Source organism: Equus caballus, chromosome 18, assembly GCF_041296265.1.
Source record: "Equus caballus isolate H_3958 breed thoroughbred chromosome 18, TB-T2T, whole genome shotgun sequence".
In the NCBI taxonomy this organism is placed as follows: Eukaryota; Metazoa; Chordata; class Mammalia; order Perissodactyla; family Equidae; genus Equus; species Equus caballus.
This window is the reverse complement of record NC_091701.1, coordinates 57,999,767-58,026,862: the sequence shown is the minus strand read 5'-3', so window position 1 is coordinate 58,026,862 and position 27,096 is coordinate 57,999,767. Positions and strand designations below refer to the sequence as shown.

Sequence of the window (27,096 nt, the reverse complement as noted above, 5' to 3'; positions counted from 1 at the left end):
ATTTGAATGTAACAGCTTTAGTTGCTCTGATTTGTCTTCTTAGACTTCAGAAGGTTCAGTATAGTCAGCGAGAGTGTGACTGGGACGGCTGTTCTCTGGTTTTTTTTTGGTACAATCTTCCAAGGAAGTCTGAGCCGGTGCAATTTTTCCTTCTCAGCAAATGCACTTTCAGCAAATGGAGGGATAATTGCATTGACCTTAGAGTTACTTCAAAGCACTGTAGTAAATGCTCTGAACGTGCTTCATGCTGTTGACAAGTGATTTTTAATATTCATTTCATTCGTTCAACAAAAATGTATTGAAGATTTATAATGTGCCATTTAAAAATGTGACAGCTAAGCAGTATTTCCTTTCTCTGCCGTGTGTTTTTTTCCTGTCCTTTCTGTTCCCTTTTCATATGCTTAAGTTCGTGTTGAGGGATGAGTGAGTTGTCAAGCTGAACTGGTACAGCAATAGCCAAACTAATTTCTCCGTCCCCATGGTCTCCTCAATTTGCACATAAGTTCAAGAGTAATTTTGCTAAAACAACAGTTCTGTCATCCTTAGTTTTCTGTGACCTCCTCTCCTTCTTTGTACACAATGAATTCAATTCAGTAGCCATTTATTTTTCTAATCCTAAGTGCAGATGCTGTACATTGTGCACTCTGAAGACAAGAAAGACTAGGTCTTTGCTCTCAAGGACAGTCCTTCAGCCTTCCTAACTGCTGTGCCAAGAGCTTGTATGATTTGACTCATCTTTTTCAGTTAATATTTCTTAAGCACTTATCATGCAAGTCACTTAGTTTTGAGTACTTGTATTAACTCAGTCTTCAAAATAACTTGGTAAGGTGGATACTTTTATTTTCTCTATTTCGTAGATGAAAAGGTGAGGGCAGAGAAATTAAGAAACTTTCCCAAATACATAAGTAGTTGGGGGTGGGGAACTGGAGGCAGCCTTCCCTTTTGCCTTAAGTCACCCATCCTCTAGTAGGCAGGATTCTAGTGGAGGGGCATCGAGAAGGCGGGGGCACCTTCCAGAGCCCCTCCCCTCTCTGATTCCCTGAAGTCTGGCCCTGTTGGCTCTGCCACCACCTCGCCTGTGCTTGTCCCCTACCTTGAATACCTACCCTTTCAGACTCCCTGAGACCTGCATTTCTTAGTCTGGGGAGAAAAGCAGCGGTGTTTTAGGCTCCAAATGCTGTTTTCCCAGGAGAGTAAGTGAAAGATGGTACTGCGCTGCAGGGATGGGGTGGGAGAGCGTGCCCAGCAGCGCCACCCTCTGTGCTGCAGGATCCCCAGGCTCTATGAGCCAGTTGCAGGATTTGGTGCTTCAGAAATGTAACTTTGCTCATATTCTTCCTTTATCTGTCCTTTTACATTAAGTTGCATTAGCTCCTTTATATAGATAGTTCCCAGATTCCTCCAGCTGTTCTCTAGACTAATAGCACTTGCTCTTTCTGGCTGTTTAGGCATGTAATCGTGATGTGCTTAAGGATAATTCTTGAATTTTTACATTTATTGTTTGTCTTAGATGTTTTAAGTTTCAAAGGTGTGTGTTATTTCTCTAGTAACAGTAATAAGATAACATCTGTGAATATAAAGCAGACACTAATTAAAATACTTTTTTCCCTACCTCTTCACCTTTCTAAATGATGCTAAGCTCCTTGAGGGGAGAAACTGTATCTTATAATTTGTGTTTTTCATAGCCCCGTGCAGTTCCTCATACTCAGTGATCAGAAGTCGTGGGTGTGGGTTTCTGCCCTTTGTTTTGTTTTGCTACTTTAGTTTCTTCGGAGCTCTGTGTGCTCAGATGTGGGCTGACTGAACCTGGTAACTGACCATTCTCAGAGCATCTTAGATTTTGTTGGAAAATCAAATAAACATACAATGTTGCTGGCTTAGTAGAAGCTGGGCTTGATTTCCTTTTAGGACTTTAAGTTCAAAATGGACCTGAGATTTACTTACGGATGATGATTGGGAGGCATATATTAAAAGAATATCCTATATTTAAGGAAATAATAGATAACATTAAGTCATTTAATTCTCATAACAGCCCTGTGAGATTCGTACTATCATCCTTATCCCCATCTTATGCATGAGGGAACTGAGGCATAGAAAGAGTGGGTAATTTAGGTATCTTGACCAAGAGCATGTGGCAGACCAGGGCTGGGCCAGGGGTTTGAACCTGTGGTCCAGCTCCAAGCCTGTGTTCCTAATCACTGCATTGCAGCCACCCCTCTTATAATCACAGTGCCATGTCTAATGATGACTCCTAGTGTTCATTCACATTTAACCTGGATCTATCACAGCTGATAATTGACATAGGAAAATAACTCTGGTGAATATAGTATTATCAAAGAAATATTGAAAACTTTTTTTATGTTTTAACATTTTCTTTCAACAGTATATTCGTGTTGTCCAGTTATAGAATCATGGAATGTCAGGATTGGAAAGTACCTTAACAATCATCTGGACTAACCACCGTCTCCATTCTTAAATCTACTTTATAGAAATACTGCCAAATACTTGCCCAGATTAATCTTGATCAGATTATTCTTGATTCTATAGAGATTCAGTATTTATGGAAGCTACCTTTGCATTGTTTTCACGTTTTGATTTTTTTTAATTCAAATTTGGATTTTAAGTCAGTTCTTCCTAATTGTAGAAAAACTCATTTATGTTATGGAAGACACATCAGAATGCAAAGCTTATTTAATGACTTGCCAAAAATCACACAGACATTAAGGTCATAAGTTTTCACTAACTCTGTAAATACGTGAGATCCTATGATAAGCTCCTCACTGTTCTAGGTGCTGAGGAAATGAGTGAACAAAGCAGACCCAGTTCCTGCCCTTATGGGCCTCATACCCTACAGATCAAACAACTAGTACAAATAAACACCCCGTGTATTGGATGTTCATGGGTGCCACGAAAATAGAGCATAAAAAGAGTCGAGAGAGGGGCTGGCCCCGTGGCCGAGTGGTTAAGTTCGTGCGCTCCGCTGCAGGCAGCCCAGTGTTTCGTTGGTTCGAATCCTGGGCGCAGACATGGCACTGCTCATCAAACCACGCTGAGGCAGCGTACCACATGCCACAACTAGAAGGACCCACAACGAAGAATATACAACTATGTACCGGGGGGCTTTGGGGATAAAAAGGAAGAAACTCAAAATAAAAAAAAAAAGAAATTCTTTAAAAAAAAAAAAGTGTCAAGAGAGGGATGGGGTGTGAGGGGGTATATGGCAATATTTTACAAAATGATAAGATAACATTTTACCTGAGATTACTGACGTGTGTGCCAGGCCTTACAGATACCTGAAGAAAGGGCATTCAAGACAGAGGGAGCAGAAGGTGCAAAAGCCCTAAGCATGGTGTGGTATCAGCAAGGAGGCTGGTGTGGCTGCAGCACTTTGAGAAAGGGACAGTTCTGGGAGAGCGAGCAGAGAGGGGCTGGAGTCAGATCATAGAAGACCTCATGAGCCGTGGTAAAGGCTGGGATTCTGAAGAGGAAGGGAAGCTGTCGTCACATTCTGACTGAGAATGATGTGATGTATATAATTTCAAGCACTGTGCTAGAAGCTGCCAAGATATCAGTAAAGTAATATTCTTGCTTTCTGGAATCATGCTATCTAATGAAGAGAGATTGTAAATAAGTAATTATAATAAGAACATAAGTGAAATTAGTGCCCTTATGTAAGTATAAGCAGAGCTCTGTGAGTGGAAGAGAAGGACCCCTTGGTTGTAATCAGGGAAGTTAGTGAAGAGCTATAGAATACTGAACCCAGGAAATCCATCGACAGTCTGTTTCTAGTCAAAGTGAGCGAGCCTATTAAGGAGACTCGCTTGTTTTACACAGCTGTTCCCCCTCGACCCCAAGTTTGGCCGTGAGCTAACATCTGTTGCCCATCTTTTTTTTTTTTCCTTCTTCTTCTCCCCAAAGCCCCCCAGTACATAGTTGTATATTCTAGTTGTAGGTCCTTCTGGCTCTACTATGTGGGACGCCACCTCAGCATGGCTTGCTGAGCAGTGCTAGGTCTGCGCCCAGGATCTGAACCGGCGAAACCCTGGGCCACCAAAGCAGAGCACGCAAATTTAACCCCTAGTCCATGGGGCCGGCCCCTTAGGTAGCTGCTTTAACTCAGCACCCTCACCCTTGAAAGGCTCTAAGGGAGTAGCAACAAGGAGGTAGGGTCTTCATAGATTTCTTTATTGGTTATTGTTCTGAAAATATAATTATAAACATATTAACAGTAGTATAGGAATTTATTAATATAGCACTTGAGCTCCTCCAACATGCCCTTTATGAAGGGCGTAACATGCTTCTAAATTAATATGTTACTGTTGTTAAAGACAGTTTAAACCATCACTCCACTTCTGGGAATGAAGGAAAAAACAACTGTTCCTCTCAAGTAGTTGAAAGACCACTTGGTCTTGCACTTGTCAAAGAGTATCTTTAGATTGTGTATATTTTCATTATCTGGCTTAGTAAAATGTGAGAAAATTTTGATTAGTGGTGTTTTTAAGTACTCTTGCAGATAAATTTAGAGTTATTTTATGCCCTCGAGATCACTGCAGATGATATTTCCAAACTTCGTTAGTTTCTTAGTCTTAATGTACAGATTAATCTAATGTACAGATTGATTTAGTGTAAAATTTCTTTGTTCAACAAAATGGTTGTATAACCTGTATCTCAGAGAGGCACATGCTGATGACATGAAAGTACCCAATTGTGGGGATGGCACACTCTCTTGGCTTTAGTCCCAGTCCACGGAAGGCTTTCCACTCCACAGCTCTGTGTGTCGTAGTTCCCCCTCCTGCAAATTTCCACAATGCATTGCGAGAGTCCCTGAGTTGCTGCCATTTCCCTGAAGACCACTCAGTAGCAAACTAGTCTGCTTGGGCTGTTCTATCTTGGGCTTGTGTCCTGCCTAAGTCAGAGGGGTCTTCCTAGATGTCTTGTTGGGGAACTTCAGGAATTTCCTCCATACCTGAACCCACAACTAGCAATTAGAGGTCAGATTTGCTTCCTCCAGCAGGTCTTTATATGCTGTTGCTAATCCAGAAGCGATCCTTGTATTGCCACCTCATTTTTTTAACCCCAAAGAATACTTAGTGGATCCTTTATTTTATAATGCAAAATCTAAAAATAGAGTACTTAAACTTTTTTGTTAATGAGATATAATTTACATACCTTAAAAATCACCCTTTTAAGGTATACAAGTGGTTTTCAGTATATTCCTACAACGTTCTGTGACCATCATGCTCTCTAATTCCAGAACATTTTCATCAGCTCAAAAAGAAACCGATATACCCATTAGCAGTCAGTCCCCATTCTCCCCTCCTCCCAGCTCCTGGCAACCACTAATCTGCTTTCTGCCTGTATGGATTTGCCCATTCTGGACATTTCATATAAAATGGAATCATACAACGTGTGGCCTTTTGTGTCTGGCTTCTTGCACTTGGCATGTTTTCAAGGTTTATCCATGTTGTAACATGTATCAGTTCATTCTTTTTTTGTGATTGAATAATATTTCATTGTATGGATAATACCACATTTTGTTTTTACATTCGTCAGCTGTTGGACATCTGGGTTAGAGTGACTTTTGGCTGTTGGGACTTAGGCTGCTGTGAACATTTGTGTGCAGGTTTTTTTGTGTGGACATATGTTTCAGTTTGAACACTTGAACACTTCCCCGTTTTCTTTGGAAGCTCAGTTTCTCTCACTCCCGCAGAGGTTGCATGTTCTTCCAAATCTTTAGCAATATCATTCTCATTCTTGTGACCTCCTGTTCCTCGGTAGAATTGGATGTCACTTCTCCAAGAATGCTGTTGAGGCTAATGGGAATGCTTGCAGGGAGGCGGGGAGGATTAGTAAAATCCCCTGGTGCGCTGGAGTTAACTCCCAGGAAGAGGTCTGCTGTTTCTCTTTCCTGCGATGCACGCTGTACGTAATGGGGAGCACTTTGGGGGAGGTTTCACTGCCAAGTCCTCCCTGCGAAGCCCAGCTGCAGTTCCTTCCACTTACCGGAGGGCGGGCGGTTGAGATCCTTGCATTAAGTTGATTTTATAAATATAACAATAATAGCGATGTGGTTTTCATCTTTAGGATGGAGTTTTCCCTTATAGTTGTTGGATTTTACTAGTGTAGGCTTCAGGGAAGTGTTTCGTCAATACTTGAATGACTGAACATAATATATAGCAATAACCCGTTTTCCAAACACTCAAGATAATATTGTGCTGATCAAGTGACTGAGAATGCAAAAGTGAGAGCAGCAGTGGGTCAGACGTGTGTGCACCAAATGCTACTTCATCTCATTAAATTTCTCCCCCAAAACACCAAAAAGCCCATTTTCAGTGGTTATTAAGCTTACTTTATTTTCTACCTGTTTTAAACTCTTCCTTCACAAGCCTTGTACTTCTGGCAGGAAGGAGAGACGAGAAGTCCAGAAGCGCTTCGTAGCACCTGGGGTCCAGGTGGAGAAGTGGAGAGGCTGAGACCGTTGGAATGTTGCTTTGATTTCTTCTCTTTCTAAGGCATTGACTTTCCCTGTTTCTACAGCAATTTCCCTGCCAAATTAGCTTGTAAATTGTCAACATTTCCTGAAATGAGAAAAACAAATTGCTTGAGAAAACTGAAAGGATACTGTGAAGAATTTTGTTTATTGACCAAACCAAACCAAGTGAGATTAATGCTACTCCGCATATGATTAAGCTATAAACCCTATTTATTTAGAATTATGAAGAATAAAATATCAAACTTGTTTGATACTTTGTTTTAATACTTTGTAATTTTGTTTTGTTTCAGTGAAAAGTGTAAGGCTAGAGGATTTACCGTGATTGTGGATGGCAGAAAATCACAGTGGAATGTGGTCAAAACAGTAGTCTTAATGCTACAGGTAATTTTATTTCTGACTATGAGGATGTGGTTTTGTTTTGCAGCAACAGATCAAGATGATAATGGCAAATGCATTTCCTTTATTGGGCTGTGCTCAAACTTCTCAGCAGTGGCTAAGCTTTGAAATGCACAAGTCACTATTAGATTGTTTAAATTCAGTTCTTATAGGTTTGAATTTGAGTAGTAAAAATAAATTTCAGACCTATTCTAAAGGTCTGTAAATGATTGAAAATAATACATCATGTGTAAGTAATCTAAGCCAGTAGGCCAGTGAGTCTAAAAGTGTGAAGGCAGACGTTATCGGGCTCCCTGGGAGCTTTTGCATGCTGCAGTGTCTGCATGTCCCCATGCCGCCCCATTCTGATGCTGCGGGAGCAGGACTGGGTAAGTCTAGTCTGAAAAAGCTTCTCAGGCTGCTCTGATTGGTCTCTCTCGTCTGTTATCCTTTTTCCTCCAAAAAGCACCAAGATTCATGATGGTCTTATTTATTTCTAACCCAGACGAAATTTACTAACAATTGTGTCCTCAAGCACTTGAACAACTCACAAATTAGCATTTAATAAACACCTGAGATTACAAACTCCTTGATCTGATCTCAGGCTCGTGTTTGTATTTCCTTGTGTTCCTCACAGAATGTTTCTGTGACCCCTTGCATGTAGTAGGTACCTAGTAAACATTTGTTGATTTGTTATAAGGGTGTTGAGGATATTATGATCTGAAATGAAACATTTGAGTGATTGAAAGGGGGCATATTGCTTACATGTTCTTGGGTTTCCTTAGAAGGGCTTCTAGAGAAGGTAAACGGAAGTTAAATAAAAGAGATTATCTAATTTAAATGAAAGAAAGTGAAAGGGCATCTCTGGCAGTGACACTGACTCAGTGATAGCTTCCAGAACTGAAGCAAACACACGGAAGGGAGCTGATGGCGGGCCAGTTAGGGGAAAATATAAGTTGGCAGTTATGTGGGATAGTGAACATTCAATTAGGTAAATATCAGTCATATTGAAAGAACAAGAATTTTAAATGAGGGGCGGGCCCCGTGGCCAAGTGGTTAAGTTCGAGTTTCACCAGTTCAAATCCTGGGCGCGGACATGGCACCACTCATCCAGCCATGCTGAGGTGGCATCCCACATGCCACAACTAGAAGGACCCACAACTAAAAATACACAACTATGTACCAGAGGGGCTTTGGGAGAAAAAGGAAAAAGAAAATCTTTAAAAAAAAATTTTAAGTGAATTTGAGGAATAATTGGTAGCTGCTTTAGGGTTTTGAGGAGAGGAGTATATTTAAAAATTTAAATAACTAAGAATAATTCTTAATTTTTATCTTTATTTGGGATAATTAGGAAAAAGAGATTTGAGGGATGGGAACAAGGTGGTAATTTTAGTTTTTAGTTTTAGTGCTTAACGTGGTTCAGGTACTCTGCTAAGCTTGCTGTATAAATTGTCTCATTTAATTTTATTTTCATAACCTGGGGAAGCAGGTTCTCTTATCCCCAAAGGTCAGCTGAGGCTCAAGGATTTTAAATAACTTAGCCAGGTTCTCGTAGTGAACATGGCGAAGAGTCAGGATTGGAGCTTGGCATGGCCTAAGTCCCAGGTCTTGGCTTTATCATTAAAAAGTGTGTGTTTACCAGTGGGATATGTGAGTTGGTCCCCAAATGATCTACCCATTACCTTATTCTTTCTAAATGTTTGGCCTAAACTTTTGATCATTAGATCACTCTTTTGGGTTGGAAAGGATATAGCCTCCAGAGGATCAGTTTTTAAGGGAGCACAGATTGGTGTCCCATAATAACTTTTTCTGTCAAATATGTTCCCAGGGCTTTTATATTCCAAACCCTGAAGATAAACTCTTCTCTGTAAAAGTTGTTAAAATAACTCTTAGGTGAGAAATCCATTAATTATGTCCTTGTGTTCTTCGTTTCATCCTGTCAGTCAGCTGTGTCACAGGTGAGCTATTTGGGACTTGCTGTTTGAACTGGATTTTGATCAGTGGCAGTTTTGAAGAACAATCAATGGATGATTTAATCCCCTCTTGCGATTTCTTTTCTGATAGGTATTTTAACAACTTTTGGATTTATTAATAGTTAATATTTTCAGAAGTTGCAATGGCCTGTTGTTACTCCTAGTAAACAGTTTCCACATACAGAGTCGTCATTGCTTTTATTTCAAAGGTACTGGTACCAGTCGTTTGGCAGCCCCGGGCTTAGTGCTGCCTCTGCCTATAACTAGTGTTCTCTAAAATGAGTGGCTTGATTTCTCTTGTTTCTCACAGCTTTAATAAATATTCAGTGCTTTTGAAATAATCATCTTTCATAAATCAGTGTATGAATCAGCCTCTATCTACCCTAAGTTTCCCAGCACCTCTGGTAAAAGTTTTGACACCGTTGAATTTATTTTACTTACCTTATTCACAGCCCAGTCATTGTAGCGGGCATGAGGTTTGTGATGTGCCTAGTCAAAAGGTTTTCTGTTTTCCTCTAAATAATAATAGTAATAATTCGGTTGTGCCCTTTATGGTCTAGGACAGTGGTCAGGCCCTAGAGTTTGTAAATGAAGTCTTACTGGAACTCAGCCACGCCCATCATTACATTGTTTATGGCTGCTTTCACTCTACAACAGCAGAATTGAAGGAGTTGCAACAGAGACTGTAGACAAGCCGAAAATATTTATCGTTAGACCTTCAGAAAGAATTTACTGACCCCTGGTCTAGAACGTATGAAATGATGTGGTAGAACTTTAGAGTCAGACAGACCTGGTTTCTCTTCTAGCACCATCATTTTTTAGCTCTGCTATCTTGGACCAGTTACTTTAGTTCTCTGAAGCTCAATGTATTCTTCTGTAAAGCTAGGAAAAAGAGATCCACTTGTGAATGCAAATTCATTTATTCAACAAATGTTTATGGAGTGACTTCTATATGTCATGCACTGTCCTAGGCACTGGAGATATAGGAGTGACATGATAGATAAGGTACCTGCCATTGGGAAGGTTATGTTCTATTTGAAGAGTCAGACAATAGGCAGTTAAGCAAATTAATAAATAATATAACATCAGATAGTGATAAATGCTATGAAGAAAAGTACAGTGGTAAAAGGAGACTGAGTCAGAGGGTGCTACTTTAGATGGAGTAGCCGGGGAAGGTCTCTTTGAAGAGGGAATATTTGAGTAGAATCCTAAATAAACTGAGGGAGCACTTCTAGGTGTAGGCCTAAGAACATTCCAGGCAGCAGACATCAAGGGCCAAGTCCTGAGATGGGAACAGAGCGCTCGCCTTCTAGGAACAGCAAGGTCAGTGTGGCTGTGGGAGCGTGAGCTAAGAATGAGGTCTGAGAGATCGGCGGGGCCCTGAGTTTGGAGGGCCTTCTAGGCCTAGGTAAAGGGTTTCAGTTTTCTTCTGAGCATGAAAAAAGATGAAGCAGGAGGCCTGTTAAGAGGATATTTCAAAAGACTGACTAGTTTGGGGATGTTAGCAATGCAGGTGGTAGAAACGGTGAGATTTAAGATGTATTTTAAAGATATATTCTACGGGACTTGCTGATAAAGTATACATGGAATATTTATTAACTCAGTAAATGTTCATTTCCATTCTTCAGGTAATATGAATAGTCATATCTAGTAAATCTGAGATTGTGTTTGTCAAAGATTAGCTTTGTCCTTTTCTTCAAGTTAATAGTCATGCAGAATCTTGACCTCTTTGTATAATGGCTAAGAAACTTATTTTGTGGGAAAATTGATTTTACATTCTTTGAGGAGATTCTCCAGGATGATTGTATTAGAAAAAAGTTTTTCATGTCATAGAAAAAGCAACCAAATTAAATAATTTCTCAACTAAAAATTGTCTTGTAGTTTAATCTAAACATATTCCTAGTAGAGAGACTTAATAAAACACAAAAATATTCACCTGTACTGTTCTGTATTTCACTGTTTATTTGAAATCTTTTCTGAATCAGCTTGTCTTTCAAGTATTTCTTTATTGCCACGTCTGTTTTGAAGTTTGCATTATTTCTTATAATTTATTATTTTAATTCTTTTCCAAACGTCTCTTGATTACTCAGCCTAATCATGAATATCTAGTAATTTATAACTTCAGTAAATTATTCACTTTACATGTATAATTTGTAATTATTTTTCTGTATTTTATAGAACGTTGTTCCAGCGGAGGTTTCCCTTGTTTGTGTGGTGAAGCCAGATGAATTCTGGGATAAAAAAGTAACACATTTTTGTTTTTGGAAAGAAAAGGATAGACTTGGCTTTGAGGTAAGTAAACTCTGTAAAAAAACAGGAGTGGTGTGTTACATCTTTAAAAGTAGCATTTTGCTGGTATTATTTATTTGTCAGGCATTGGATACTAAGCAGTGCCAGAGCAGTGATTAGTACATAGCCGGGATTCACATACTTGTTGAATGAATTGTTTCTTTGTCAAAGACTGCAAACACTTCCTTGTTTTCATGTATGTCATTCTTTGTTAACTCCTTTGTATAAGTAGAACTTTTTTATTTAAAAAATTTTTATTGCATTCCTAGGAGGGCATTTAACTAATACTGGGAAATCCTGGACGTTTTGAAATTGACATTAGAGCCTATTTTGTGATCTGTCATAATTATTTTTTAGTAGCTGATTTAGTTTTGATACATGAACACAGTTATCCATCCTTTTCTATTGACAATGCTCTCTCCCTCCCACTTTTATTCTGTGAAATTGTGTCTTATTGTAGATTAGAAAGAAGTCCTAAAATGGAATACTAATTTAAACAATTCTGTTATTTATTGCCCTCCAAAACCTGTTAATCCCCGCTTCCCAGTAGAAGAGTTGATGATTCTAACCTTTAGATTGGTTAATTAAAGTGTGAAAGCATTGAAGGGTATGAAGGCTAACCCAGCCCTGTAACATACAGACCTTTAGGATGCTTACAGGAGTCAGCCAGTGTAGATTCTTTTTGGAGCTTGCCGTACTAGAATTAGTCACTTTCATTTTCAATAAAGTCAATGTCAGTGTATTTTTGGTATGGAGGACAGGTCGCCAAGGTGTAGAAGATAGAAAGATTTAAGAAAGCCTGGTTTCTTAAGTGAGGTAGCTTGAAATTTTTTCTTCTAGATGACCTTCCTCCTGTCCACTTCTCTAATGTTTCTCATCAGCCGTTGAAAATTCACCTCTCGTTACTAACCTAACATTTCTTCATGTGTCCTTCCTATCTCTGAAATAAGTAGCTGCCTATTCAGTTTCCTTTTTAGCAATTCAGTTACATTCAAGTACTTTCTCTCCTTCAACAGCATTATACCTGGTGAGTTTGATAGCTTTTTCTGGTTAGATGATAGGATCTATAGTCTATCTAATGATGAGATAAAATTGAAGTAGTACTGGCGTTAATCTTGGCCTCAAATTGAAGACTAATGATCAAAAGGATCTCACCTTCTCATTCTCTCTTGTCACTCATGAGAGTAAAAGTGTGTTTACTGGTAATGATAACCAGCCACCATTCTAAATTGTTTTCTTCTCTTCTCTATTCTTCTTGTTGCATATGACCCTGTTCTTTTTTGAGGCTGTACTAATGTTAGGATCCAGAACCAAGGACTTCTTTCATGTTCCTCTGTCAAGAACACCTCTGGCTCCATCTATTTTGACTTCTTTCCAGTTTTTGTGGAAAGTTATTTTCCCTTAGTGAGAAATATTCCCCAACAAAGAGATACAGACAGACATACACCTTGAAATAGTATGTATTTAAACACATAGACGTATGTGAATTTGTACTAAGCATGCAAAGAAGAATTTTCATTCCAGATCTTGCACACACATTCTTAGCATAAATCAAATAAAAAATAAAACATCTGAGTGCTTGCAGAGTGAAAGGTTCAGTGTTAGGTTCTTTGGGAATGTTTTATTAGGAAAGGATAACTGTTGTAGTTATAGATAGCAGAGTAGGAGTAAGGGAGAAACAAGTTTTGAGTTTTTCTATGTTAGATTCCACACTAACGAAAACATTTACAAATGTTTTGATTGAAGACCATATAGTAAATGTCTTTCTCTTCAAACTTGTTGAACATTGGTATGTGCTAGTTAATAGAATATTGTGGTTTAGTCACTTAGTTGTGGTAAGTCATTGTTGTCTTAATCCCTCTAACATATATAAAATAAAGGACAAAGTAATATTTATGTAGGACTTTATTATTTATTTATACTATTTTTTAATTTTTAAAATTTATTTCCACTGTATCCCTTATTATTTATATTATTGAAAAAATTTCATAGTTTTTATTTACTTTGAAAGGACTTGACAAAAGTTTGAAAAAAACTCATGTAGGTAGTGATGTTTTTTTTCTTCCTTTTTGTAGTTCTACTGTTTTATTCTGGTTCCCTTTGTGGTTGTTATTAGGTTTCACATTTCCTTGGAGATAGATCTGAAATTTAGTTTTCTGCTTAGTAAAATGATAGCTGCTTTGAATGTAACTGTGATAAGCCTTTTCTTTCAAAATTTAATGGTATCCATACATATTAGAATATTCAGGGAGATGGATATTTGAAAATAATTAACCATTATTTAGTTAAGTTAGATAAAGATCAGACTGTGATCCCCACCATATTCCTGAGTAGATAAAGCCTATGTTGAAGTATGATTTTCATAGAGGTAAAGTCATGACTGCTGTGCAAATGTAAAATAAGTGTAAATCAGACATACTGTGCGCCTCATTAACTCATCAGGTTCTCAGTGATTTGTGAGGAGTGGTTCAAAGAGCATTTGAGGAATTTAGGATTTTTATAGGCAGGTAAGATTGCCGAGTTCAATACAAGACTGGTTGATGTCTTACAGATTGATAAATTCTAAATTTTGAGGTTGCTTGTTGTTCCACCGGATGGAAATTTATCAGTTCCACTGGTCATAAATTATTTGTTTCTTCTGGATGAATTTCTCAAGTTACCCTCTGCTCCTGCAGAGCTTGGTACCTAGTGATTAGTCTATAGAAAGTCCTTCAGAGGTGCAGCCAGCACTGCATGAAAGAACACCCAGCAGTGTCTTTTGCACATTCCTAAGATTTAGATAGTTATTCTGACACATGAATTATACTTTTTATAGGATGATATTTTTGTAAAGTTTGAATTTGGACATTAATGACATAGTGAACATTCATATCACTGCAGAATTATAGAAGCTATTTTCTGAAGTTTGATATTTTGATTTTCACATCCGTCTCTCTTTAAGCTTTGTATTCCAAGCCAAGACTAGTGTTTTTTAGTGTTTTCCTTCATCATTTTCCAAATTGTTAAGTCCTTAAAGGAAGAATCTTTTCAAATATTCCCCTTTTAAAAAATATAAGCAATGTTTTTTCACTTAAAATATATTAGTTTAAAATCTTTTTAATATTTATCAGTTGACTAGTTAGTGGGAGATCTGTCAGTCACTGAAGATTTATCCCTCAGCTAGAAATCATAACCAATATGATGATTTTATTTCAAATGAAACACTGGTCAATAGAAACCATGACATTCACTGCTCCTTGATATATAACAGCTTAATAAGGAGAATAAGAATGATAATAGTCCTGAAAATTTGCCTCAAGATAATTATCTCCAGATGTATAAATTGTACTCATTTCATCAGAATTGTTATTTAGCATATCATGATGTCTTTAGTACTCTAAAAATTGTGGTAAAAAGGTAGTATATAGTGTGATTAAATCAAATTTGGATCTTCATTTATAGAGAATAAAAGACTTTCTACACAAAGAGTTGTCTACCAAGCCAGGCTTGCAAACCTTTTCTCATATATAGTTGTTTAAAAAGAAATGTAGAAATTATAAAAATAAACCAGTTGGGTTTTTTTTCAAAGTGTAAAAGTTAAAATTTCAAAGATCAGATTATAAAAATAGTTTTTCCCCTCTATTTTTGATGGCGTAATACCATTTTTCATCGTAATTTATATGTAGTCTTAAAATCCATCATGAAAGATAATTTTATAAATGATTTATAACTCATTCTATCTCTTAGATAACGATTTTAAAATTAAAGATCATGGATGCCATTTGTTAGATGGGAAAAGTCAAAATTGGTCTTTCTTTTTACTTTGATATAATTATGTTAAGATGATATTATGAAGTTTACCTTAATTCAGTATTTTATAATATTAATAGTTTAGTAAATCCTTTTTTTAAATTTAAAACAAGCTCATCATGAACTACTTCTATGTGATATTCTAGGGAAAATGATCAGATGCTGTAGGATGTTATAGAGAGTATTCTTGAGATTTCCGTAACTGTTTGGGAAATACTGCTTTAGAGTGATGCAATGGGCAAGTCTAAAGAAATGCATGAAACTTTTGGAAAAATGTACTTTTTTAAATATTTTTGAGAAATGAAATGTTTAGTTTGTGGTTCCATCTTCTCCACAGGCAAGGAATTGTTTGATTTTTAAGAAAATTTGCTTTTAAGCTAGAGTGTGGTCTTTCTATCAATCACTTAATTAGAATAGGTGACAGTGTCAGTAAATATTTGAAAGTTTTGCAGAAGATAATAAAGAGCTGACTATAGTATGTTTAATTAATATTCTAATACAATTATATAAATCTGTGTCTTTTTGTACTTTTTTTTTTTTTTTTCTTACTGAGGAAGATTCACCCTGAGCTAACATCTGTGCCAATCTTCTCTGTTTTGTATGTGAGTTGCTGCCACAGCATGGCTGCTGGTGAGTGGTGTAGGTCTGTGCCCTGGAACCAAACCCCAGCTGGCAAAGTGGAGTGCGCTGAATTTAACCACTAGGCCACATGGCTGGCCCCTGTACTTTTTAATATTTTTGCTCTAATTCACAGTTCTTTCTTTCTTTCTTTTTTTTTTTTTTTTTTTTTTTGGTGAGGAATATTGGCCCTGAGCGAAGATCCGTTGCCAGTCTTCCACTTTTTGCTTGAGGAAGATTGTCCCTGAGCTAACGTCTGTGCCAGTCTTCCTCTGTTTTGTATGTGGGATGCTGCCACAGCGTGACTTGACGAGCAGTGTGTAGGTCTGTGCCCAGGATCCAAACCAGCAAACCCCTGGCTGCCGAAGTGGAGCATGCAAACTCAACCACTATGCCACCAGGCTGGCCCCTGACAGTGTTATTTCTTATTCATTAAATAGTCATTTGACAAAAGAGTTTGACAGCTTTTTCTATAGCTTTGGAAAATATTTCTTTAGAATTTTCAGCAATATGTCCTTATTTCTCTGTTTTCATATTTAGAATCAGAGGATGAAAAGGGATCAGACATAATACATGTGACCTAAATATGATGTTTGGGACCATATTTTCTAATTTTGCTTTTAATTTTGGTGATGATTGCTTTTTGAGACTGGACTTTTTAAAAAAGAAATTGATGATTTTTTTCTCTTTCCCAAGTAATAAAACATTTCCCGTAAGGTAAAATGACCCCTTGATTTGCATTGCTTTATATTTGAACTTTCATACAGGTTTGCTATATTAGTGGTCTCTTTAAGGACTGTAACAGAAAGGAATGTAGGAAATCTTACCAGTATTTTGTAACTTGAGAAGCTGTAATGAGTACTTTAGAGAAAATCGCCTAAGGTGGGATTCTAAATTTGTTTTGCCACATTGACTCTGAAATATGCCAGTTTTCTCTTTTTTTTCCTGTAGATTATTTGCATTCTAATCTGTTTCTGTGCTTTTCTGTCTTCCAGCAATCTCCTTCTCTATTCATTTTCCTTTTTTAGCACTCCAATTTTACTTGAGGCCTAACTCCCCCACTCTCCCATCCCCAGGAAAACATGGTTTCTTATTTTTGCTTGTGCATTTGAATTTGTTCTTTTTGTGAAATCATATCCCTCTGTGATGTTTGCCATCACTGGAGTGGAGTTGAACTGTCTGCTCCTTCAAACTTGGTTTGCCCTCTGAGAAGCAGTTGTCTGTAATTTTTATGTTGCGTTCTGGCAAATGGTGTTTTCCAAAGACTCGGCAGTTACTCATGTTTTGAAACAGTGTCCTTTTGCTGTGCGCAGGGACGAGGGCTTCTCTTTTCTCTTAAGGATGCTGCTTCTACTCACTTCAAAAGGTGATTCTCAGGTGTATAGCATTTTCATACAGGAAGATTTTCTCCTACTATTGCAAACTCTTCTTAGATGTTTTTTCCCTTCAGTCTTTTTGAACATACATTATCTAATAAAATAGAAACAATTGTTGCTGTTTTGCCAGCCTTGTCTCCCCTTTCTCCTTGCCCTCACTCTCTTAAGTGAAGATGAGATTATTGCAGTGGGAGTGGAGTTGTTTCATGACAACAGGTAGTTCTCTAAATTGTTAATTTGAGACGATCATGATTTTGAGTCTGCTGATTGTTCAGACTTGCTTTTTTTCATATATATTATTTAGCTTTGAGATACCTTTGGTATAATATAGTTCTGTATATTTAGATGGTAGATCTACTGTTTTCACTTTGAACAGCCATCAGTGAATTTTATAAGTATATAGATTCCATAACATGTTTTATAATGGAGAAAATGAGTTTTTGCAGGTCTGCATAATTGTGACATTCCCTTATCGATGTATGTTTTGCATAAGTAGAAATGTTGTAACGGGAGTAATCTCAGCTAATTTTTTCCTTTAAATTGTTTACTACTAAGTGATAGTATACTCTTAAATATATTTTATATCATAAGTGAAGCTGTACTATTTACATTTAGGTTGATTTTAGGAAAAAGCTTTTAAGAGAAGTATTCAGATGCAGATAAAATGTTGCCGCATATAACTGAATAACTGCAGATTTTCCCTTTGGCTTGTTAAACTTGAAATTTGTTACCAATAATTTTAATGTATTTAGGAACTGCAAAATGTAGAAAGGTGTGTGTGTGTGTGTGTGTGTATAAAAATAGTATAACCAGAGTAGGTGGCAAGTGACAAGTGCTCTTCTTTGGGCAAGGCAGGTAATATGTTAGAGAGAGTGGCCCAAATTAAATGTATAGGATGACAACTCATTAGAATTATGTCCTCTTAGAGCTTAAAGAGACATCATAGATAATTCAACGCAGCTGCCTTCTCTGGCAGATTGGGGAAATAAGCCTGGAGCGAATTCCTTTAGGTCGTGTCTGCGTGTCTGCAAGGTCAGTGAATTTGTGGCAGAGCTGGAACACAAACCTGGAATGATTGGCTCCTAGCTCAGTATCCTTCCAATTATAATATAATGATGTTTAACCTAAGAAGGAAATTTGGAAATCATTTGATATATTCTGGTGAAGCTTTTGGCTCTCTGTGCTATTATGACCTAAGGGGCAACAACGTTTGGGTTTATTTTGAGTATTTTCATCAAAGGCTTTAGAACCAAACCAGAAAACTTTAATCTACTTCTTTTTATGAAAGCGTTGCACAACTGTCTCTAGAATAGTACAGAAACAAAAAGCTCGTTTCCTTTGTAGAAGCATATCTTATTTATCCTTATATTACCAGCACTAGAACACACAGCTTTTAATAAATAAATTTAGCTGTTCTTTTTATTCTAAGATGTTTATTTTAAATTAGCTCCCATTATTATGTAAACAGGAAAACAGTGAAATTGAGATATGCTAAACTCCTCATGTTAGGGATAACTTTAAATTGCTGTTTAAAATAGATGGGCATAATAAGTTTACTGTTATTAAACTAACCAAAAATGTTATTTAATGTTCTGTCTTATTTTATTTTTTTTAATGAAGAAAAGAGATGCATGAACTCCTTCAGCTTTTCTGTCATTACCACCTCCAAATGTCCTTTCTTCTCCCTCTGCCCCCCTTGCCTGCTGCCTCAGAGTTACCCTCTCTTCAGTCTGAGGTGGAGATCTCATTGTGCCCCTTCTGTCAGTCATTCCCTTCTTTTGATTTTTTTCTGTTTTTAGTTCTTTAATATGGTGTTTGGTACGTATTCTTTAAAAATGTATGTGTATACATGAAGCTTAATAATAAAACAAACTCTTGGGTACCCACTACCCAACCTAAGAACCCAAGTATCAATACCTTTGAATAAGTCTGAGAGCCCCTCCCTGATCCCTTCACCTACCCCTCAACCCTTGACTCCTAATTTACTTGTCTTTATCCATCCTTTGTTCATGTTCTCAATCTGTGTGTATGTGTGTGTGTATTAAAAACTTAAATGTGAAAGATGAAGTCTTTAGAAGAAAATAATGGTGTGTTTATCTTTTATTATTCTTTTATATCTATATCTGCAGAGTTACCATTTAGAGATATTATTTATTCCTAAAGAATACAGTTTCACTTATTTTCTGAGCTTTATAAAAATGGTATTGGGGCCGGCCCCGTGGCACAGTGATTAAGTGCACACATTCCACTTCAGCCATCCAGAGTTTAAGGTTCGGATCCGGAGTGCGGACATGGCACTGCTTGGCACGCCATGCTGTGGCAGGCGTCCCACATATAAAGTGGAGGAAGATGGGCACAGATGTTAGCTCAGGGCCAGTCTTCCTCAGCAAAAAGAGGAGGATTGGCAGCAGATGTTAGCTTAGGGCTAATCTTCCTCAAAAAAAATGTTATGATTTTTGTCTTCACTGACTTACTTTTTCTCACTCATCATTATATGTCTAAGATTCATTTGTATTCTTGGAGTAGATATAGTTGATTCATTCTCCCTGCTGAATGTTATTCCATTGGGTGATTTAAGCAGTTTAATTATTCCCTTGTTGATGGACGTTTGGGTTGTTTCCATTCTTTTGCCGTTATGAATGTTCCTCTAAACATTCTTGCATATGTCTCCTGATAAACGTGTATAAGATTTTCTCTGTTTATAGAATATCCAGGCATACATTATAGAAATGTTCAAATTTACAAGATAATGCCAAGTTGTTTTCCAAAGAGGTGTTCTAATTTCTGTGTCCACTTGCAGTGTATGAGAATTCTGGCTGCTCCATAGTTCTTCTAACACTTGATGTTTGCTAACACCTGATATTTGCAAGTCGTTATGGTCTTGTCTTTTCTCACGTTATCCTTGGTATTGGTGTTGTTAGAGTCTCATGAAATGAGTTGAGAGCATTCTCTGTGTTTTTGTTCTCTGGAAGCCTTTGTTTAATTTTGTTTTTTAGCAAAGCTTCTTAAGACTGTCAAGCTCAGCAGGAAGCTTATAGATCATCAGGACAAATGTTCTGATTTTACAGAGGAGGCCATGGGGCTCCAAGGCCTTGTAGGACTTGTTAGAAGTCTCAGGGATAGTAAGGGGCAGAGCCAGAACTGGAACTAGTTTGAGGCTAGTATACCTTGCACCATGACACACAAACTCTCACAACATGATGAGTTCATAAAGAATTTTTCAGATACTGAAAATCTCTTCTTTGATTTTTAAAACTCACTTGTAAACTGCTGCCCGGTATTTTCTTTGTGGGAAGATTTTTTTTAAAAGAGAGATTTATATATATATATATATATATATATGTATGTATGTATTTATTTATTTATTTTAGATATTTACTGTTTTTGTTATAAAGAATTATTAACACATAAAAAAACAAACAGAATATTATAATTAACTCCATGTATCCATATGCCCAGTTTTGACAACCATTAACCCATGGTCCATTCTGCCCCATCCTTACCCTTAACCACTTTCCCCAGGGAAGACTGAGGTTATTATAGTGAAGGAAATTGAAGACATTCAGTTTATCTGTAAATATTTTACTATGTGTCTATAAAACATAAAGATTCTTTTTAAAAAATGTAACCAATACCATTTTGCCTTAAAAAACATGGTTCCTTAATATCAAAGAGCCAGTTGATTTCAAATTTATAATTATTTGATAAATGTTATAAAAGGATTTAGTTATATAAAAATGTTACATATAAATATTTTAAAATTTACTTGTAAATTTGTATATAAATTATTCACACACAGATTAATTGATTTGAATCAGGATCTAAATAATGTTCACTCATTATGATTGGTTGAGATGACTTTCCAATTGGATAAGGTTTTAAAATGTTGTTAATGATTTCTGATTTGACTAATTATTGATTTCTGACTTAATTTCACTCTGCTGATAGACATGTTATCAGTTAGTTCCTTTGAAATGTACCAAGGCTTTCCTTATGGCCTAATACACAGTCAAGAGTTTGAAGTTTTCATGGTTGCTTGAAAAGAATATGTAATTCTCTTATTCTTGCTTGTAGGATTCTGTATTAGTCCATTAAATGAAGCTTTTTAAAGATTTTATTTTTTCCTTTTTCTCCCCAAAGCCCCCCGGTGCATAGTTGTATATTCTTCGTTGTGGGTCCTTCTAGTTGTGGTATGTGGGACACTGCCTCAGTGTGGTTTGATGAGCAGTGCCATGTCCACACCCAGGATTCGAACCAACGAAACACTGGGCTGCCTGCAGTGGAGTGCACGAACTTAACCACTCGGCCACGGGCCAGCCCCTAAATGAAGCTTTTTAATCTTAATTTTTCTTTCTCCTTTTTTCTCCCACATTTTTTTCTCAAGGTTACTAGGTGGTTTCTATAGAGATTTTCATAGTCTGCATATTGCAGAGAGCATCCCTATGGTGTAATTTAACCTATTCTTGTTAACATATTAACATAGTCTTCTGCCTTTTCAAATTCTGTATTTCCATAAATTGATAGTTGGATTTAGACAGTTGGTTAGATTCAGATCTGATTTTCTTTTTCCAAGGCTCTTTATTGGTGGTGATGTGTGTGTTCCTTCATCGCAGAGCTCATAATAGTGTTCCTTTTTTGTGATGTTAGCAGCTGTGAATGTTCAGTGCCTAGATCTCTTCATTTATTAAAGATTTTAAATGGTGATATTCTAGTTTTATTATTCTTTCTTCTTTCACTATCTAGAATATTTCTATAATGAAGAACTTCCCTTTGTTATTTATTTACTCAGTGGTACAGTTTGTATATGAAAGATGAGATAAATGCCTGTTTCCCTTTATTTGCTGGTTTTAAGTAAAGTAAATTTGTTCCCCAGCATAGTCCAATTGTGATCATGTCTTTTGTATTAATATGAGCTCATTGAATTAAAGGTACTTCATATTGTACAATACGTCATTTATTATTCTTATTGATAGCAAATCGTTACATTTTTGGCCAGTGGAAGCCTTTTCAGGACCTTTTGGCACCACCGTAGCAGTCTTTGATGGTTTTCCTGATATGTGGATGGGAAGATGCTCCAAGCTCATCACGTGTATTTCCAGCCCCAGACCTGGAATATGGCATTTCTCCGGGGACCCTTGATTCCTTTTAGTGGGGAATGGTATTTGGAGATAATTTGAATGCTAGCAGTGTGCTTTTCTACAGAATTGGTCATTATTTCTAAATGTTTCAGTGGACAGAACTAGAAAATTTATGTATGTGAGTATGTGTGTTTTTATTTGAAGATGAAATACATCATGAGTTTAAACTGTTACTTCCAATTCAAATTGAAGACCAAAAGGGTAACTTTTTCCCTCTCACTTCTTCTTTCCCAAGAATTCCATTTTCTCAAGGACATCAGGGATGGCAGAATTGGAATATCCCATCTTAATCATTTGCTTTCTTCCTCATCAAGTAATCTCAGAATAGCAATACTGTAACTACCAGTAACAGTATGATTTCTGAAAATGGAAAGACTCTAGTGATCCACTTCACTTCATTGATTATAAGTGTACTGTTTCTTCTTATGTCAGTTTTGCTAAATTACAATTTTTATAGGAATTTGTCCATTTATTCTAAATTAGCATAATTATTGGCACAAGATTGTCCTGTGTCCATATTATCTCTTAAACCACTGCTATCAAATGTAGTCGTGTTCTTTAGTTCTTACTATTATTTGTTTGTGCCTTTTCTTCTTCTTGCTTTATCTTATCAGAAATTTGTTGATTTCATTTTAGTCTTTTCAAGGAACAACGTTTTCAAATTTTATTTTTTATTTTTTTATTTTTTTGAGGAAGATTAGCCCTGAGCCAACATCTGCTGCCAGTCCTCCTCTTTTTGCTGAGGAAGACTGGCCCTGAGCTAACATCCATGCCCATCTTTCTCTACTTTATATGTGGGATGCCTGCCACAGCATAGCTTGCCAAGCGGTGCCTTGTCTGTACCCGGGATCCGAACCGGCAAACCCAGGGCCGCCAAAGCAGAATGTGTGAGCTTAACTGCTGTGCCACCAGGCCGGCTCCAGGAATAACTTTTAGCTGTATTAATTCCTTAATTTCTTACCTCCTTTCTGTTTTCTTTGGATTTATTCCATTGTTTCCTCCTTTTCCCACCCCCCAACTTTTTAGGTATGTCCCGTAGCTCATTATTCACCAGACTTTCTTTTCTAATAGAAACATTTAAGGCTCTTAATTTCTATTTAATGTATTGTTATCTATAGCAATTTGTTATAAACTCTAATTATGATAGGATCCATTGGATCCATTTTTATCTGATAGTTTTATGAACTTTTGATACCATGTTTTTGGTATCTTCCTAAGGATGAGTTTTACTGCTTTTAGCAAAACAGTTTGCAGTCTTGGTCATTTGCTCTCATTTATTGTTACGTCATAACTTCAAGTAGACTGTGGCTGTATCTAGTTTAGCATATTGGGTGTGTTTCCTCTTCCTTTTTTCTTTCTCTGGTCGTTCCTCCACAAGTCCTCCTTATTTGTTTTTCTTTTTTTTTGGAGTTAGATTTATTGAGATATAATTTACCTGCAGTAAAATTCATCTCTTTTAGCTTACAGTTTTATGAGATTTGACAAACATAGTCATAAATCCTTCACCACAGTCAAGATATAGAAGAGTCCCATCATCCCCAAAATTGGCTCGTGCCATCTTGTGTCGCTCCTTCCAGCCTTCTCTCTGGTGCCTCTCTCTCTTCACTTTCAGGCTAGTTGGTTTCTCTGTGACCTCAGCTCTCTGAGGAGTTCCAGAAAAGTTTTAATTTTGTGGGTTATCTGGCCTTTGTTGTTGTTCGAGTGGCAATAGTGCTCTTCCCAGCTGGACACATTTTTCTTATCAAGCCATTGTTTTTTGGTAAATTCAAACCTACATGTATCATTTTTGCATTAACACTACCATTTGAATATCTGTGCCACAGTTGTATTTTCTTTTATAGTCATGTATATCTTCACTGAAATTTTATTTAGCTCTACAATGGTCTCTTAGGTCTTTCTATGATTTGTATTTGAAATCTTTTAAAGTTTAGAGTTAAAAGATTATCATTTTAATATCTAAATTTCAAGTTTATGAATTCTCTGACCTTCTCCCCACTTTTTAGTTCTGATTTTCAAATTAAATATTAGTATAAGTTATTCTGAGTTTTACTCTACTATTAGAGGACATTTTGTTAATATATAATCAAAGGAATGTTAGAGAAACTTTGTGTAATTTTTTGATTGTCATATTTATTATTCAGTTGTGCATATCATTTTAGTGTACCTAGCTAGTTTTAAGGCCATATGAAATTCTTTGCTGAATGCGTCATTGTATTAAAGAAATTGATTTTTATTACCAAGAAATTATTAATCTTGATAAAATTTGGAAACTATTTCAACCGAGCTGCTAATATCTCTTGTTTTTTAAAATGTGGTATTATAAATGTTTTACGATAGCTTATTTCCAGCAGATATCCACTTCATTGATTTTAAATGCTGTTTTAATTAAATAAATGGTAATATATCATGTTAGAAACAATATTGCATATTTAACCTGATTTTACCTCCTCATTACTTTAATGGACATTAACAGTGGCTTGCTAAATGTTTCTTTTCTTTTTACTTTCATAGGTTATTTTAGTGTCTGCCAATAAGTTGACTCGTTATATAGAACCATGCCAGTTAACAGAAGATTTTGGTGGGAGTCTCACCTATGATCACATGGACTGGTTAAATAAGAGGCTGGTTGGTATATTACAATGAGATAAAATGTTATTACATATAAATAAGACATTTTGATTATCATTTTAATCGACTAAAATGTGGATTGTTTTCCTTTTTACAAAAATGAAGTAGTATAGTGTATGATGCTCTAAGGCAAATACTCTGAAGTCAGACACTCAAGTATTGGCTATTACTTTGGTCATTAGTAGCAGTATTACTGCTAGTCCAAGTTGTAAATCTTTTAAGAGAATAACAGAGTAGTATAATATCTTGAGAGGTAATCTAGTTGATACACCAGTTTCAGAGAGGATATTTAAACATCATCTCTGAAGTTGAAGAGCAGTTTGACAGGTTAAGATTTTCCTTTCTGAAAAGTGTATCTTCTTTGTCAGACCAGACTTCTGAAATCTGCTACTCTGTATAATCTGACATTGTTTAATCAAATTGCTGGGGACTGAAAGAACAAACTTCACATGAACTCACTTTAGATTATATGCTAATTTTTTTGAAGAGTGGTGAACTTTTGGTTATTTCAGAATGGATGAGCAATTCTGTTTCCACCGTATTTGAACAATGATATCAGACAAATGAGTGTCCACTTTATTACTTACGTTTAAACAGACTTGCCCAAATCCCTTTTTAGAAATATTTTAATAAATCATGTTAGAATTATAACTAATATATTTTTATGCTACATGCTTGTGTGTAAAACTCTATCACATGCAACCAGTGTGGAGTGGTGATAGAATGACATAAAGAAATGTTCTATAACTGGTAGAGGGTTAGAACTGGTCTAAAAACATTCTTGTAGTTAAAACTGTTATTGGTGCAGATGTTTCTCAAAGAAACACAGGAATAAAGATAAAGTTGGCTGAATGAAGAATAAAGATAAATTCTTAATGTATTTAAATTTTAAAAATTTAAAAATTATCCGTTGAAACTATTTATTGTTTTAGGAAGTGATTTTGTCTTCTCTCGTGTACACTGTTGTGCTCTGGTGCTTGAATTGTACTAAGTGACTCCCAGAGAGGGAAAGGGAATTCTGCCTCGCTGATTCTATTGCTCTTAACCGAAAATCCTTATGTACATATTAACTTTTAAGATTATCCTTAATATGTTAATAAAATCTCATATTGTAGGTTTTTGAGAAGTTTACAAAGGAATCTACATCATTATTAGATGAACTTGCTTTGATTAACAATGGAAGTGATAAAGGAAATCAGCAAGAGAAAGAAAGGTAGGTGACTAGTTCATCTAATTTTACTCTTGCACAGCTATGATTAATCTGATAAAAGACATCTCTATTGTTAATGCAAGCTAAAAGAATTAAGGTGAGCAAGTCTCCATTCAGTCAAACTTGACATACAAAAATTGAATTAAAGTCATTTTTTAATTTGTGAGATATTGATTTGAATCAGAATTTCTTTATAAAAGACTTTTTTTGATACATTTACCTTTTTCTGACATTGTGTAAAATATTCATTTACAAGGACATGTTTTCAAAATGAAACAATTTTCTACCTTAGAGTTCTACTTCGCTTGTAAAGATATGGAAATGGTGGCAGCTTGAAGGAAAATTATTATAACCTTTTTAAAATACGTTAGCACTTAAATGCCTAGCTTGTAGAACTCCTCTTGTCCTTATAAAATATGTGATATTCATGAGTTCAATTTGGAGAATTTAGTGTTTTATGACACTGGATGAAGTAATTATTCAGTTGTATTATCTAAATGTGACTACTAGATTGATCCTTTTAACAGATTTCCGTTAAATTTTACAACTTTATCAGTTTCATGTTTCTGTTGGTAGGCCAAGTCCCTCTTTCCAGGTAAAAAGCACTTTAGGAAGCGAATTAACCCTTTCTGGTCTCTCAATAACAAAGTAGTCACTAGAACAATAATTTTTCATTAGGAAATTTGAAAGAATTAGCACTCATCCTTGTCTGTTGAATCTGACCTTAAAAATACAGTGAGGGGATTAGGTTAAGGTGGTCAGAAGGTAAGGTACAAACTTCTAGTTATAAGATAAATAAGTACTAGGATGTAATGTACAGCATGATGACTATAGTTAATACTCTTGTATGGTATATTTGAAAGTAATGAAAGTAAATTTCATCACAAGGGAAAAAACCCATCTTTTTTCTTTCTCTTTTTTTAATATCTATATGAGATGATGGATGGTTAACTAAACAAATTATTGTGGTAGCTATAATATGTATGACATTGTACTCAAATCATATTGTACACCTTAAAGTTATGGAGGACTTTATGTCAATTATATCTCAATAAAATGGGAAAAATAAAATGGAACCTTGATAAAATGCAACTTGTTATTCTGTGAATACACATATAGTCACATATCAATTAAATGAGCTAATAAAGTAAAGAGGGATATGATAAGGTCATAGTGTAACACCAAATCTTGATTAAAACCAAGTAAA

The 27,096-nt window shown here is 36.1% G+C and overlaps 1 protein-coding gene across 4 annotated transcripts in view; it reads left to right on the top strand.

Moving 5' to 3' along the window:
• The window catches only part of SESTD1 (SEC14 and spectrin domain containing 1), a 114,931-nt gene that overhangs the window by 47,970 nt on the left and 39,865 nt on the right, over positions 1–27,096 (top strand). For all 4 annotated transcript variants that reach the window (XM_023622126.2, XM_023622128.2, XM_023622127.2 and 1 more), the window contains exons 4-7: positions 6,784–6,874; positions 11,020–11,133; positions 24,563–24,676; positions 25,795–25,892. In XM_023622126.2, the coding sequence (XP_023477894.1) occupies positions 6,784–6,874; positions 11,020–11,133; positions 24,563–24,676; positions 25,795–25,892 (417 nt within the window). The remainder of the gene's footprint in view (positions 1–6,783; positions 6,875–11,019; positions 11,134–24,562; positions 24,677–25,794; positions 25,893–27,096) is intronic.